The sequence below is a fragment of the Harpia harpyja genome, chromosome 6, assembly GCF_026419915.1.
Source record: "Harpia harpyja isolate bHarHar1 chromosome 6, bHarHar1 primary haplotype, whole genome shotgun sequence".
Classification (NCBI taxonomy): domain Eukaryota; kingdom Metazoa; phylum Chordata; class Aves; order Accipitriformes; family Accipitridae; genus Harpia; species Harpia harpyja.
This window is the reverse complement of record NC_068945.1, coordinates 20,472,109-20,486,318: the sequence shown is the minus strand read 5'-3', so window position 1 is coordinate 20,486,318 and position 14,210 is coordinate 20,472,109. Positions and strand designations below refer to the sequence as shown.

At 41.7% G+C, this 14,210-nt stretch overlaps 1 protein-coding gene across 8 annotated transcripts in view; it reads left to right on the top strand.

The window, feature by feature from the left end:
• Positions 1 to 14,210, top strand: part of DGKI (diacylglycerol kinase iota) — a 226,140-nt gene that overhangs the window by 198,202 nt on the left and 13,728 nt on the right. For 7 of the 8 annotated variants that reach the window (XM_052788831.1, XM_052788834.1, XM_052788829.1 and 4 more), the window contains 2 exons: positions 11,501 to 11,538; positions 13,096 to 13,216. In XM_052788831.1, coding sequence (XP_052644791.1) covers positions 11,501 to 11,538; positions 13,096 to 13,216 — 159 coding nt within the window. Of the gene's footprint in view, positions 1 to 11,500; positions 11,539 to 13,095; positions 13,217 to 14,210 lie in introns of those variants that run through there. The other variant, XM_052788836.1, reaches the window with a different exon arrangement.

The window sequence follows — 14,210 nt, the reverse complement described above, 5'->3', positions numbered from 1 at the left end:
TCCATTTCAGTGTTCTGAAAAAAAACCAGCAAACTCTTGAGTGGTGCTATTAATGGTGTGTGGATGTTGGCATGTTATTTATCTAATGGCAACTTGGAGCTGATGCAGCTCAATACTGGTTTGCCTAACTTCAAACAGAGGAACCTTGCCTTTGATGGAACTACTCAAAGTTTTGAGTGGCTATACTAATGCACCTCAAGTAGCAGTCAACCCCAGTGCTTAATCCTTATGTATCTGAGTTGCATTCTGATCTGGAGACAGGAAATTCCCAACATTTATGTCCCTGTTTTCTTGCTCTTCTTGTTTCTCTATAAAGACCTGAAACTGGGCTTTTTGTGTTGTTTGCTTCTAGCAGACATGCTTTTTTGCTGCATCAGCATAACTTCTAGCAAGTTTTGCTGTGATTAAACTCGGGGTTTGTGTTTGGGTTTTTTTTTTTTCTGCAATAGATTCCAAATTAATGAGGGAATAGAGGACAACTGAGAAATTAAGATAAGAGGCAAATATATTTAAAGGAGAAATTTTGGAGACAGTTGGTTATTACAATATCATAATATTATACAACAGATGAAGATGAGGGACAATTTTTCTGCTTGGAAAGATGAACAGCGACACTCAAAGGTCTTTCAGATTCTGGCAGATGGTGGTTCCATGATGATACCTAGAGTCATCCAGTCTGGATATCCTGCCCTTAGGAGGGATTTGTGTAAAGCCAGGAATGCATTAGGAGTGAAGTGGGTTTATAATGGTGACCTTCAAATTAGCCTCTATTAGTAGAGTTTTCCACAGAGATTGCTTGGCCTGGGTTCGAACTGGAAGCTTGGAGTGGGAGGTGTAATTCTGTCTCTAGATGTCCCTCTGGATGGAGAGAACTGCTGTATGAATTGTAAGGAAGGGAGTGAACAAGTCTGTGCCATACAGCAAAATGCTTTGCTATGCAATATCTGCTCCTGCCTTGGAGGCAGAATGTCCCGTGCATTATAGTATTTGCTCCAGTGCTGTCTGCTCCATTAAAGAGAGGAAGGTGGCTGTAGGAGCCCCAGAAAAGAGCACAAGAGCTGAGAACACTTCCTGGGACCTCCAATACATGGGATTTCCTCTTGTCTCTGGTGGCCTGTGGGAACATGGACTTCACTCTCTCAACCTCCTTTCTTCTTTCTGGAGCCACTGCCCACTAGTCTTGCTAGTCACAGTCTGCAAAGGGATGTTCTCCTCAAGAGTTTTTTTAAGCATCCTGCCATCCTGAATAAAAGGACGAGCAGGGTACTACAGATTAATCCAAACACCTCAGTGCTGGTAGAATTTAAAAAAAAAAAAAAAAAAAAAAAAAAGGCACCTCTGTTTTGTACACAGATTCCTTCAAAAGAGAGAGGGTGGATTCACACAGCTCCAGCTGAGAAGCTGTATTCTTCAGGGTGATGTTGCAGCCGTTTACCTAGCAACAAATTGAGATGTCGTGGAATGCTTTCTCTGAACAAATAAAAGACAGTACAGTGGGGGGGCTCCTGACTGCAGGTATTTATTTTGATTAATTAGCCACTTTGGGAAGAAAGCCCTCCTGGATAGTGTTTTGAAAGTATGTCTGTGGCCAGCTGAGCCAACAGTTACTTGGGGATCTGCTCTGAGTTTGTTCATTTACTTCTCAGCTCAGCAGAGGCTGGTATCGGTGCAGACCAGTGGTACCCATAGCAAGAGAAAGCATTCTGTCAAAGTACTTCTCTAAGGCTGAGGGAGGTCCTCTCTGCCCACAACCTTTAAAAGGTGCCTACATGCCAGCTCTCATCATACCTAAGCAGGCTGAGGGGTCAGTAGGCAGCTGGGAGGGAGAGGTCTGGCAGATGTGGGCATCTGAATGAGTAATAGGAAAACTGGGAAATGTTTCTTTCCAGATGGCCACTGCCATTATTCTTTTCCCCTCAGGAGGAAGCAGGAGTAAGGAATGTGTTGTCTGAATCAGGGCACCTATTTTCAAGTAGAAGCCCTGGGTAACCTTGCAACCTATTTCACTCCTTTTTTTTTTGCCGCTGGTGGAGGCTACTCATGGTCAGATAAGAGTGGCAACTTGTTAAAGTAAAACAAGAAAACAATTCGCTCCACCCACCAAAGACTCTGGCCAGAAAACAAATGCTTGAACTGACTTTCAGATTCTTTACAGGGCTACTGTGAAGCCCTAGCTTGTTGAGGAAGAGTTGCTTAGATATTACCAGGCAGAGGCACTGCAGCCAGCCTTGCAGTGGCAAAAACCTGATAGTAATGGCCCACCAAGTCAGGGAAGGAGGAGGAACAGTGTGGCCCACAATGTTCCTTTTTTTGCTATCCTTTTTATTTTTAAATAAAAAATAAGCTATTGCTTAATGATTTTGCCTAGAAGTCTCTTCCTGCCAAAGTAATGCCACTCTGTTGATAAAGTGGCTGCATTACTCAGCCAAAGTCTTCCCTGCCTTGTGTTCTTGCTTGATCAGAGACGTTTTCCTCCACCACATCGCTCCTGAAAATGACGTTAATTGTTCCTGTCTTGGCTTAAAATAAAAATGGTGGTAGGGAAAAGGAAAGGAAAAAAGTGATGATGTCTGCCAGATGGTACTTAGTTTATCTGCAACTGTTCTTTGGGTTTTTGGACCATTTACAAAGGAAGTCCTTTTTCTTTATGGTCATCCCTTCCTTTTGTAAATCTGTGTTAAACGGTTTTGCAGGAAAAGTTCGGCATTAGGGTCTGAATACTTCCACTCCTAACTATCAACTTCACTCTCAGCTCAGCACCAGTGCCACATAAACAATTCAGGGTGGACTCTAATTGGCATCAAAGTACCTTTAAACTACTCTGACAGTGCAAATGGGGCCTTAAAGGCAGCTTGAGTGTAATTTACATCTGCTTGAAAGCCTCTTTATCCTTCTAGAGTTGTATGAAGGGACTTCTGTGTAAGTGAGAATTTAGCCTTTCTTTCCCTCCAGCAAGCCTGTGTAGTTATTTTATTTTTTTTTTTCCCCCTCTCTAAACAGTGGTTTGGTGCTGTCTGATGTTTGAATCTAAAATCCTTAAAAGGAAAAAGTTTGTAACGCGTATTTATAACCACCTGAGTAATAGATGATTTTTTGCATGTTAACATTTTTGTCTTGTTCCCAAGTTAGGCAAACAGATGCAGTTAAAACTGTGTCAGTTCTCTCCTTTGAACCTGCACAGGATGTGGTGCTTTTGTAACTAAAGCACAACCCACAAATGCTTAGAAGGGTTTTCTACCTCTTCGCGCAATCCTAGAAATAGACGTTATTGAGGTATGACTTATTCAGAGGGCCAGCGTGCTTCAAAAGTGTCTCTCAAACCGCAGGAGAATGTGTGCTTATGCACACGTTTTCCTGTACAGATGGATTAGCTCGAGATGCTGTGTGAAGGCCTTCATAATATTCCCCTTGCTGAATAGTCATCAGACATTTGTGTCTGGCTGCTGTTCAGCTGATGTGCTTTTAAGCTTTTGGTTGCAGCAGGTTGCCGCACTGTCGGTTTTCTTGGTCTCTTGGGATCATTTTGAGCTCTCAAGCTCTTTATTTGGTTGTCTTTCATGGAAGCAGTGCCTCACAGCACTGCTGTCGTGAGCTACCTAGACTCCTGCCATTGCTCTCAGATTCCCTAAGAAGCCTAAGCCCTTCCCAAAGCTGAAATCCTGTGGGGAAATCTTGTTTACCACCTGTTTCTTTAGGGCAGTGGGTAGTGGCAGCAAACAGATAGTTTGGAACAATTTTAAAAATCAGTGAGTCTTTGCTTTAGCCAGCACGAGAGATACCATGTTCTAGGCAGGAAGCCTCTAAACTGCGTGTATTTGTGCTGTCATATTTCCATCATGGTTCTCATGCAGTCTTTAGGCTGAGGCAGAACTCTTCTAGCAAGTCCAGGAACCTTTCCCCATTCCCCTTTCCCATGCCAGGCAGCTGCTTCAGATGTAGACTGCCAGCATCATCTTTCTCATGGCTGATGTTAGATTAGAAAGAGATGTTGCTGACGTGGAAGGCTAGACTTTCTAAAATGGCTAGTGAGAGACTTTTTTTCTTTTTAAGCTATAATTGCATTTATAAGTTGATGTCTCTTCAGGCTAACAGGCAATCAAGTTCCCCATCAAAATGCCCCTTGTTTAGTTATAATGTGTCCTCTTTCTTGAGCATTGAAATGTGAGACTGATTCTCCTGGTCTGTTAGCCGTCTTTTTGCTGAAGCTGTTCCATTTTGATTGCTCAGCACCAAAGTTTAAAAATTGTGCAAAAATATTCTTCTGTTTGGTGCAAGAATTTTTTTTTTATTTTACTGTATGTCAGCTTTAGTTCAATGTGGAGGTAAAAATCAGAATAAGAAGAAAGTAAGATGGATGTTAACACCTGACTTGGATATACCCCAGAGTCTTGCCATCAAACAGCATTACTAAGCTTTATGATCAGGCAGATTCCCCATCAGTACACCAGCTGTATTTACAGGGTATTCTCATGAAAACGGACATTTTTTTTTCCTGTGCACAGCTGTAAGGAAAAATTCAGTCCTGATGGTTTTGATAGGACCAAATCTTTGTGTCCTTATCTTGGCGTAAGTTGTGCGCTGTTATAATAACAGGCTCCAAAGGGGTGAGTGTTCCTTACGGGAGCTTGGTGCAGCTTTTTGGCCCAACCAGTTAGCCTATATTCAGGGACCTTTGCCCCACTCTGTCAGGGGGAAAATTTGGTTGTAAGAGTCAGACAGCTGTTTGATGTTTGTCCTTTTCAGTGATAGTTTTCTTTTTTCTTTTCTTTGACATCTGTTTGTCCTTTTTCAGTGAACACAGAAGCAGTGATTTTCTTGTGAGAAGTTCAAGCAAGTGTGCACAGTAGATGTTTCGCTTTTGCTGCTTTTATTTTTGCTCGCCTTTTGCCTCTCTTATACTCACACAAAGATTTAACCATTTATTTCTGGAGTTTTTGCCAGCATCTGGGAGACCCCTCGACCCCTCAACCCACAAGGCTTAACTTTTGTTTACTTTTTTTCATGGTCTTCTTTAGTTGCTTCCAGTACTTGCAGGTGCATAAAATACATGAAGAAACATTTAATTGCTCCTTCCACTCAGCTTAGCTTCAAAGAGAAATGTTTAAGCATCATTAGCTTTGGTGACACTTGAGATTGTCTGTAGATCAAAGACCTGTGAGCTCACAGTTATTCCAACAAAGCATTATTAATTTTGTAATTTAATTTCTCAGTTATGTGGACAGTTTGGCATACATATTTTAAAGGTGGGGTTTTTTTTCTGTAACTGTAAAAGCAGATTAAATATTGGGAAGAGGTGAAGGGTTTGTAAAAGCTCAAATGCAGAGATTTGCAACCTTTCTTCACCATGGATGCCTAAAACTTTTCTATGGGACTGGCAGACCCTTCAGAAATGTCAAGTGTATGTGCGGCTCTATATCTTAGATGCTTGTTTTTCATAGTTGTCTTGGAAGGGAAGGAGTCCACAAACCAATTCCCTGGGGTGTCCTTCACCCCTTTCATCTGCAGGCCAAGGTTGAAGATCATGGCTAGAGTAGAAAAAAGTCAGTTCTGTACATTTCTGGGTAAGTTATGTTACTATCAGTTTTTCATATTAGATTTGATCTTTACTGGATTGTACAAAGCTATTACAAGCAAATTGTTGTTTACAGAGAAAAGAATGTATTTCTGAATGATAATCTATAGGGACTTCACACTCACTTGAGAGCATAGCTTTTTGAGTGATTGAAATAGAAGTTATTATTGATTTCTATAAAACTAGTGGGAAATTAAGAATGAGGGCTTGTTTTCTTATCATTTCTGTAATGCTGATCTTTAACAGCTCAGAAGACTCCAGCTGCGTAAAAGCACTCTTCTAGTCAGGGTCAGCTTTTAACTTCTCAATGTGTAAAGCAGTAATTACTTTAAATTTCTGACTATTAATTTCACAAAGTCTACAACAGCAATAAAGAGCTGGAAATGTTCTGGAAGCTAATGACAGGCCAAGTTAAGTTTAATAACTCTCAAGAAATTTGATGATGTCACCTTCTGCTGCAGTTTCTTCTTCATTATCAGCTCAGCAAGGTTTGAACGAGGCAGTATTTCATGAGGTGTTCCTTAATCATTCCCCTGAGCAAATCTAGCAGGAGATGGTGGTGGACACTGAGGCTCAAATTCTGGGGACCCCACACCAAAGCTCTAACGTCTAATATTTTTCATTAGCTGCCTCTAACCAGTAAGAAACATCCAGCACTGAAATGCGGATGGCATATCAATTCCAAGTGCTGAATCAGTGTGTTAGGAAGGGCTGGACAGTTGCAGGCACTGCCTGATAAATCAGGTTTTTACAAGGTCCTGATCACTTCAAATCATCAGCTGTCCTATTGTGTCTTTTGAAAGAGCTAAAGATTTTATGAGCCCTAATTCTGCTGGTGTTACAGTAGTTGAATTCTGCCATAATTTCCCATGTGCTTAATTTCCACGGTCATACACTGATCAGATGCATTGTTAGCCTGGTATTTTTTAACCCATGGTAAGATGTATTATCGCAAATAATACTTTGCTCTCACACTGCATTTCATTCATAGATCTCAGACTGGCTGCATTTTAGTCATCGATGTGACAACTCCTTTTTGTGCTACTTATACTTTAAAACATAGTTTTAAATAATTCTGCTCCCTCGAGTGACAGTTCTTAGACCCTCGCTAAAGAATTGCCTGGCGATGGTGAAAGCTTCAAAATAGCCATACGTTTTTATCAGCATTCGCTGTGGCTTAGTTTGTATAGCAGTAGTGGAAAACCTGGAAGATATTTATTGTTCATTAATAACTTTTACTCATGTAAAAAGACACATTATTCCTGTACCACTGACAGTGGCAGACTGCAGAACTGTACTGTTCTTTGAGATCCTTTCGAGTGAAAGCCAACTCCTCTCACTGACTCACTAATGATTATTTAACTAACTTATTAAATATCTTCCATGTCAACCTACTTTAAACAAAGAACCTTGTGATCCTGAGATGTCACCTACAAGGGTTTATAAGATTTTTTTTCTCCATGTTCTTTCTGAAAGTGTTTTAGCAGCAAAATTCTGCCATGATAGTAGCCTGGTGCTGAGCCCTGCTTATGTCCTTGGTGTTAAGCTGATCAGCAGCTTTGGGATCAATAAGGAATTTTCCTGCAGGGCAGATGGGAAGGAGTACTTGCTGGTTGAGGTTTTCCTTACTTGTGATGCTTCTGAGAATTTTCATTGCTTCTGAAGTGAGCGAGATGGTGGCTATGACTTCTGCACCTCTCCTGCTGTTTTCTTTTGATGTGTTGCCGTCATAGGTCTGTCTTTGTTAGCCCTTATATTTATGAGGTGTTCTGATGCTGCACCTGTATGTTATACAAAGAGCTCCCAAAATTTCTAAGACCATGAGCATTGCCTGGTCCCAGGACTATCATACCTTGGAAACCTTTAAAAGGAGGCCCCCCCATTTTGTCCTTGTTTGGTGGTCCTTCTCACAGGGATCAGACATGTCTCCTGGCATCATGCCATTCTGAAGGATCCCCTCTCTTATTTTGGCTCTTAATTTAGATACTGCAAGTTGGAGGTTATTTTCCCTAGAACTTCTGTAGTCCGTGGAGGGAGATGTGCAACAGGAACTATTGCAGGGAAGCCAGGTTGCTTTCTATGGAGGGTTATTTTCTCTTCTGACCATCCAGGCACCCCTGTGAGGTCTCCTAGGCATCTTCAGCCTCTGAAGTCACTGGGTACAAATACCTCATTCCTTTGTTTTCTGTTTCCCAGCATTTAATGACTGATTTTGCAGCGCTGTTTTAATGCTGCTGACTTCACATGCAGAACCAGAGAGCGACTGTGATTTAGTAGGTTAATTTTATGGCTGGGAAACAAAAATGTTTATTATAACTCAGTGACATCAACATATATTTTTAGAATATGAAATAAAACCAGCTGTTTCCAGTAGAAACAGTGGACACTAACATAGAAATAACATGAGTGATGCATACCACAGGAAAGGTATTGTTTTTGGCATGTGTGGATGTACTAGTAGGTGTTTTTCCTGTGTCTTAAGCTGCACTAGCTTGTGGCATTACCAGAATTCAGTTAGCAGCCTTTTTAACATGGCTTTTTTTTCTGTTAGTGCATTATCCACTTGTAGCTGTTCAATATTTAATTTATAAGTCAAGCATATGGGGGGGGGTTGTTGTTTGTTTGGGGGTGGGGTTTTTATTGGGTTTTTTTTGTTTGTTTGCTTGTTGGGTTTTTTTAAATGAGGTTTCTTTTGCAAGTTGGCCCACAGGGGTGGTTAGAACCTCATCTCAAAATTCACCCAGTGGAAGCTAAAAGTTGCTAGTCTCTAGCAGCTGTTACATACATAGTCTGCATTTCTGGCTGTCCATATCCTAGCAGGTAATTGTTTCTGTCAACATCCATCACCCTGGGCAGTGATTGACACATTTGCTAGCAGTTTCACCAGAGAGGTCAGGGATGGAGCAGGGATGGAGCAGGGGCTGTCTGCAGGGCTGTGCTGGTAGAGAGGGTTGAGCTTCGCTGAGAAGGCAGCCTGGGGAGTCTACCAGCGCGGCAGACTGAGTGCTTCCTCATTATATGGACAGAGCACTTCAGTCTCCAGTCTTGTCAAGCTGTCACCTTTCATCAGCCATAAATCTGCTTGCTAAATAAATGAAAAAGGTAATAAAACATTTTTACTAGTCATGACAAAAGCTTGTCTTAGGAGAAGTTGAGAAAATAATGACCTGATTTAAATATTTATTAAATCAAGTAATTTTTGAGGCATCTTTAAGACCTGAAGGTATTTTATGATATGATAAAACAGTTGCATAATTCATGTTATATATTGCACCAGCCGTGCAGCGTTGCTCAGAAGAAATAAAACCATTCTCACTTTAATGTTTTTAATTTTAAGCTAGCCTGGCATTGCATGTTAACAGCATTTTTGTCCAATTTCTCAGTCTGCTCTCTCTTGTCAATGCCATCTGCTTGCTTGTTTTACCACCTCTTTAACCACCAGGTGATTTTTGCCATCTTCACCCTCCTCCTCAATATGCCCAGCAGGCCCATTTGGGTTTATGGGGTTAGTGTGCTAAGCAATATTCATGTGTTTATGTAAATGTGTTCCCTATTCTAAAGAACCTTTCTCCACTTCTAGTTCAATAGCTTCTAAGTCTTCCAGCATCCTGGCTTTACAGCACTGAATTATTTTACTGTAGTCTAATCTGCTTGTTATGCCAGCTGGTTTTGTTGATCTGTAATGTATTCATCTATGCAATAGGTTCTACTCTAGCTAAGCACTTAATTTTAAGTGTGCAGGTAGACTTGGTGAAAAGAATGTGATTAGCTCAAAGCTAAGCACCTGCCTAAATGCTTTGCTGGATTGGAGGCTTAGGAAAGAGAGGAAAAGATTGGTCTAATTATGTTGAATGTGTTTTAGAGCTGCTTTATCCTAATAGCCTTATCACCAAACCAACTTCTGGTTACGGATACTCAACGTAGAAGATTTCTGACAGCTTGCCAGGCTTTTCTTTTCACTTCATAGTTTTCTAGATCTCTCCCCTGTCTTTTCTGAACTATAATCTTAAGCATGGTTTGCATAAGAAAATGTATCTCTGCCTCTTAGGAAGTAACTTCAGGGAGGCCATGTCTTAAAATACTGGATGTAGAAGGCAATGAAAAGCTAGTGTCACCAGTTCATTTGATTTTTGTGTGTGTGAGGAGAGCAAAACATTTATACAAGTCCAGACTGCAGTAGCCCACAGAATAAATGTGGCAGTGAGACCAGATCAGAAAAAAAGGAGGAAAAAGATAAAATGAATGACACAAGGGCTAAATGCTGCTCTGCTATTAATTTGGGCTGAGCCAGTGTTAGAACTATTGGGAAAAAAACAGTGGGACATAAACCACTGAAAATTAAATCTGAAGAAAAGACGTACGTGTATTTTTCCAGTTCTAGCTCTTACCTGCTAATGTTTGTCTTTTTGCATTCCTCAAATCCTTGTGCCCTCGCTCCCACAGATGCCAGGTGGATTTGCAGGACTTAGTTTAACTCACAGTCACTGTAAAACTGCCCTAAATCCAGTGTTACAAGAATTGCTGCTACTGCTTTCCCAAGTCAGAACTTTGCTGGGCTGAGTTTTTGCTTTTCCCACTGCTGCATGGCCAGGGCATGAGGCATTGCTGAGACCAGAAAGCCAAGCACAACCCCAGGTGTTTTCAAAGAAAGGGACGTTTGTCAAGTTGTCTTTGCACACCCTTCCTCTTCTGCAGTGTTGGGCTTGGATGTGTCATCATTTCTGAAGCCATAACAAGTTCCTCATGGCATTCACACTGTGTAGTTTCCTGTGTGTTATTTTTCAGAGGCAGGGCTATACTATGGTTTTCTTCTCCCCTTGTTCCTCCCTATGTGAGCTTTTGGCATCCTTATCAAGGATGGCACTTGAGCAAATGCTTAACTTGATTGCGCTGCCTAGACTTGAAGATAGAAATGGGCTTAGGCACTCTTGAAGAAGTATGAACTGAGGCAGATGTTTAATGCTTTTTCTAAGATGCAAACCAAGTAAGTGCTTTCCCAGAAAGATTATTCATAATTGTTTTTTACTATATATATCATGATAGGGAGAGGGAGGAAAAAAGGAGGAAATAGCTGCATAGCAGTAGATTTGTAACAACTTCTCATGTTTGTGGTTACTTGCCACCATGGTGTTTTGAGCTGAATGCAGCCTATACGTAGGGCAATACAGAGTCCCAGGCTTCTGTCTGCCGCCACCTTTTTAACGGGAACGGGGCAGACAGTAGTGGGTAGTGAGCAGCTCCTGGCTCTGTGTACAGCTCTGCCCTGCCTTGCTGTAAGGCTTTGTTCACTTCGCCTCTCTTTGTCTCTCTTTCCTTCTGTGTCTGTTTAAACTACAAAGGCTAAAAAGGGGGCAACTGGCTCCTGCTCTGGGTTTGACCCTGCCTGCCAAACCTGGAGGACTTGCTGCCCACTGGCATGTAAAAATGTTTTTCTAATACAAATAATTATTAAGAAATTTCTATTTTGCCACCTAGTCATCTGCAGCTTGAGACTCTCAATGCATCTGAGACTGACTGACCACTCCACTGTCAGTATGAATAAAGTCTGAGAGGTCTGAGGATGCTTTCAGGTTCTCTGTGTTTGACATTGACATCTCAGTGACAGCCCAGGTGCCAGAGACTTAGGCCCACCCTGTGGACACTGTTGAAAGGTCCCTGAAGTGTCCCAAGGCAAAAATTCAGACAGAAGCATGCAGTTCCAGGGCAGCATCGGAAACGCTGGCTCGATGTCCCTACAGCTTTCGTGCAACGTGGGCGGTCTTCCATGTACCTGACAGTGCAGGATTCGCATTGGTTTTGATAGTATATGAGAATGCAAGTGGGTTGAGGCATTGGTCTTAACTTGCACATACTGTGAGCTATGTTCTCAGCTGTGAAGCTACATGCATAATGCTTTCTGCCTAACAGTTTTCTGTTTGTCTTTTGCAGCACTTTTACAGGCAGTCATAGCTGGTGATCTGCTGAAGGTAAGTACAGAGCACTGAGTGTCCACTTTTTCATGGCTTTCTGCAAGTCTGATATACTGTAAATTTTATCACACCTCTGCTCAAAACATAAACAGACTGCTGTAGGGACTGCTGGCAAGTGCCATTTTACAGCCTTTCCAGGAAACCCTGAATATTAGGGGAACACATCAGCCAGGTGAGATGTGAAATCCGAGTGAATAGGATCTGGTGTTAGACAGCACCTTTCAGCCCAGGATTCATACCGCACTGCACAGAGCAGTGTCAGTTACTAACAGGGAAATTACTATACTGGCAAATGCAACACTGAACAGCAGGGTAGTTCTGACACAGCCTTACACAGTAAAGGATATTTTACGGCAGTGAGGTTGGGGGCCGAGCCCCTGGAGTTGCTAGAGTCTTCTTAACTTCTACCTAAGCAATCATCAGACCAGGTAGAACAAACCTCAGCTTGTTGTTTTATCATCTGATGGATGTCTCAAAACATGCAGTGTCTTGGGTATTTTTAGTTACTGGGAGGAAAAGGCACCCACGAACAAACGTTTTGTGCCCAAAGTCTGAAGCTCCACATCTAACAGTTATTCAGGCTGCATTTTTCAGTAGCCAAATCAGGATTTGAAAACATGCCCTCGAATTTGGATGAGGAGTGTGATTAATGATTGCAATTTTATCTGTGAGAAGCCAGCTTGGAGCCATTTGTAAAAATGACAGTACTGTTAGGCCACTCTCTGCCTGCAGGTGCCCCTTCTATACCTCCACCCCTGCACTTGTGGCTGCAGCATCTAGGGAGCAGTCCTTCAACCAGCAGTCATAAAAACTATTGTCCCTTTTCTGCTTCTAGAAAACTTTTTGCCTGTGTTTGCTTTGACAGGGAAACTTCTTGTCCTTCTTTGGATGTGTTGCATCATAAATGATGCCCCACTGTCACAATCCTTTCCCTCTTTTCTGCAGTGATCTGCACTGCAACCCCCCCCCCCCCCCCCAGTTTGCAGCATTTCTGAGACCTGGCCAGTTGCTGTTTCTTGCCCATTCTTACCCCACGTAGTGCTTCCCCGTCCACCAGCCCCGGGTAGGGGACAGAGAGTGAGAAGGGAGATCTGGGGCAGCTCAACCCCACCTCCCTGCCGATTTTTGAGTTGGAGTTTTCTGGTTTACTCAGAAAATGCTTGTCTCCTGTGCTGAGAAGAAATTGGAATTTTCAGTAGAGAAGCCAGAATTTTCTGTCAAATACATATATTTTAAAACATCCCAACTGCTTCACTAGAAGTGGTTTGCAAGCATTGTTAGCAAGCAATAATTCATAGCCAGTAGAGTAGCAATGCCTCATTGTTTAGGAAATACAAACTGCTCTTCTTAACCCATATAATTGTCAATACTTCTAGTTTCAGATATTTTTTTCATTGGGGCCTAAAAGCTGGCTTTAAAGTAATATTTTATTTCATTTTATTCAATTTTTGTACTGATCTCCTATGAAAATTAGTAAATAATTTGCCTGCATATTTGTTTTTGTGCTCCTCCCATCTTATCCTTCTCTGTGTTTTGGTGTTTTTTTTTTTCCAGTTCATAGAATGCTGTAAAAAAGGAGCCAATTTGTTAATCCAAGGACCTGATCACTGCTCCTTGTTACACCATGCTGCCAAGACTGGGCATGGCGAGATTGTGAAATACATCCTAGAGCATGGTGAGTCACAGTGGGCAAAGCCACAAAGAGCTGTACTTCAGCCAAGCGCCAGTCAGGTAAAACCACACCGTGCGGCTGGAAGTGCCCTCGCTCATCTGTGGTCACCCTCAGCAAAACGTCCACCTGCAGCATGTGTGAGCAGGAGACTAGGAATGTGGGAGCAAGGACAGTGATGGCTCCAGATAAAGGGAAATTGTAGAAACAAAAATAAAGATGGCCGTTGAGGAGTGTGGGTGTTTTCACAATTGCATCAGTTGGGGGGCTGTGAAGAAGCAGTGCGGTATTCTAGTTAGAACCTATGGCATAGGAATCCTTTGAGCTAATTTGTTTTTCAATTAGAGCATATGTTGTAGAAAGCGTCTAATCTCCATTAAAACATTTACAGGGATGGATAGCCTATCCAACCATTGGTATTATTTCAGTATTTAATAACACACTGGTTAGGAATCTGTGCATTTATTTCCAGATTGGATTTGCCTAGCTTCCCTTCCAACCTTCCAATATTATGTCTCTGTTAGATTCAAGACCACACGATAACAAAAATTTATGATCTCCATTTTATATTTACATTTATAGGTTGGGATCATGCCTTTTTCCTTTTTTTTTCTTTCAACTCTTTTTATCTTTTTCAGTAACAGAATTGAAGGCATGCTTACACAGGCTATGCAGTAATTTGTGTGTGTACATATTTTTGAGGCAGTCACATTTAGGAGTTTCTGCCTGTTGAACTACCATAATCTTGTTCACTGGTTGCTGGAGAGTGGTACAGTAATATTGTCACTGCTCTGCACGCAGAGCTAAAGTCCCAGTGATCAGCCTTCTGCACTGTAGGAAATGTTTTCTAGTGCTTTAAACATTCCTGTAACTCTTCTCTGATCCCTCTTCAAAATATCAATGGCTATTTTGACTTCTGGATGTCAAAATCAGCTATATTATTTCAGCAGCAGTGTTAGCACTAAACACAGAGACTGCCTCTGGCAATTGGAATAAATGT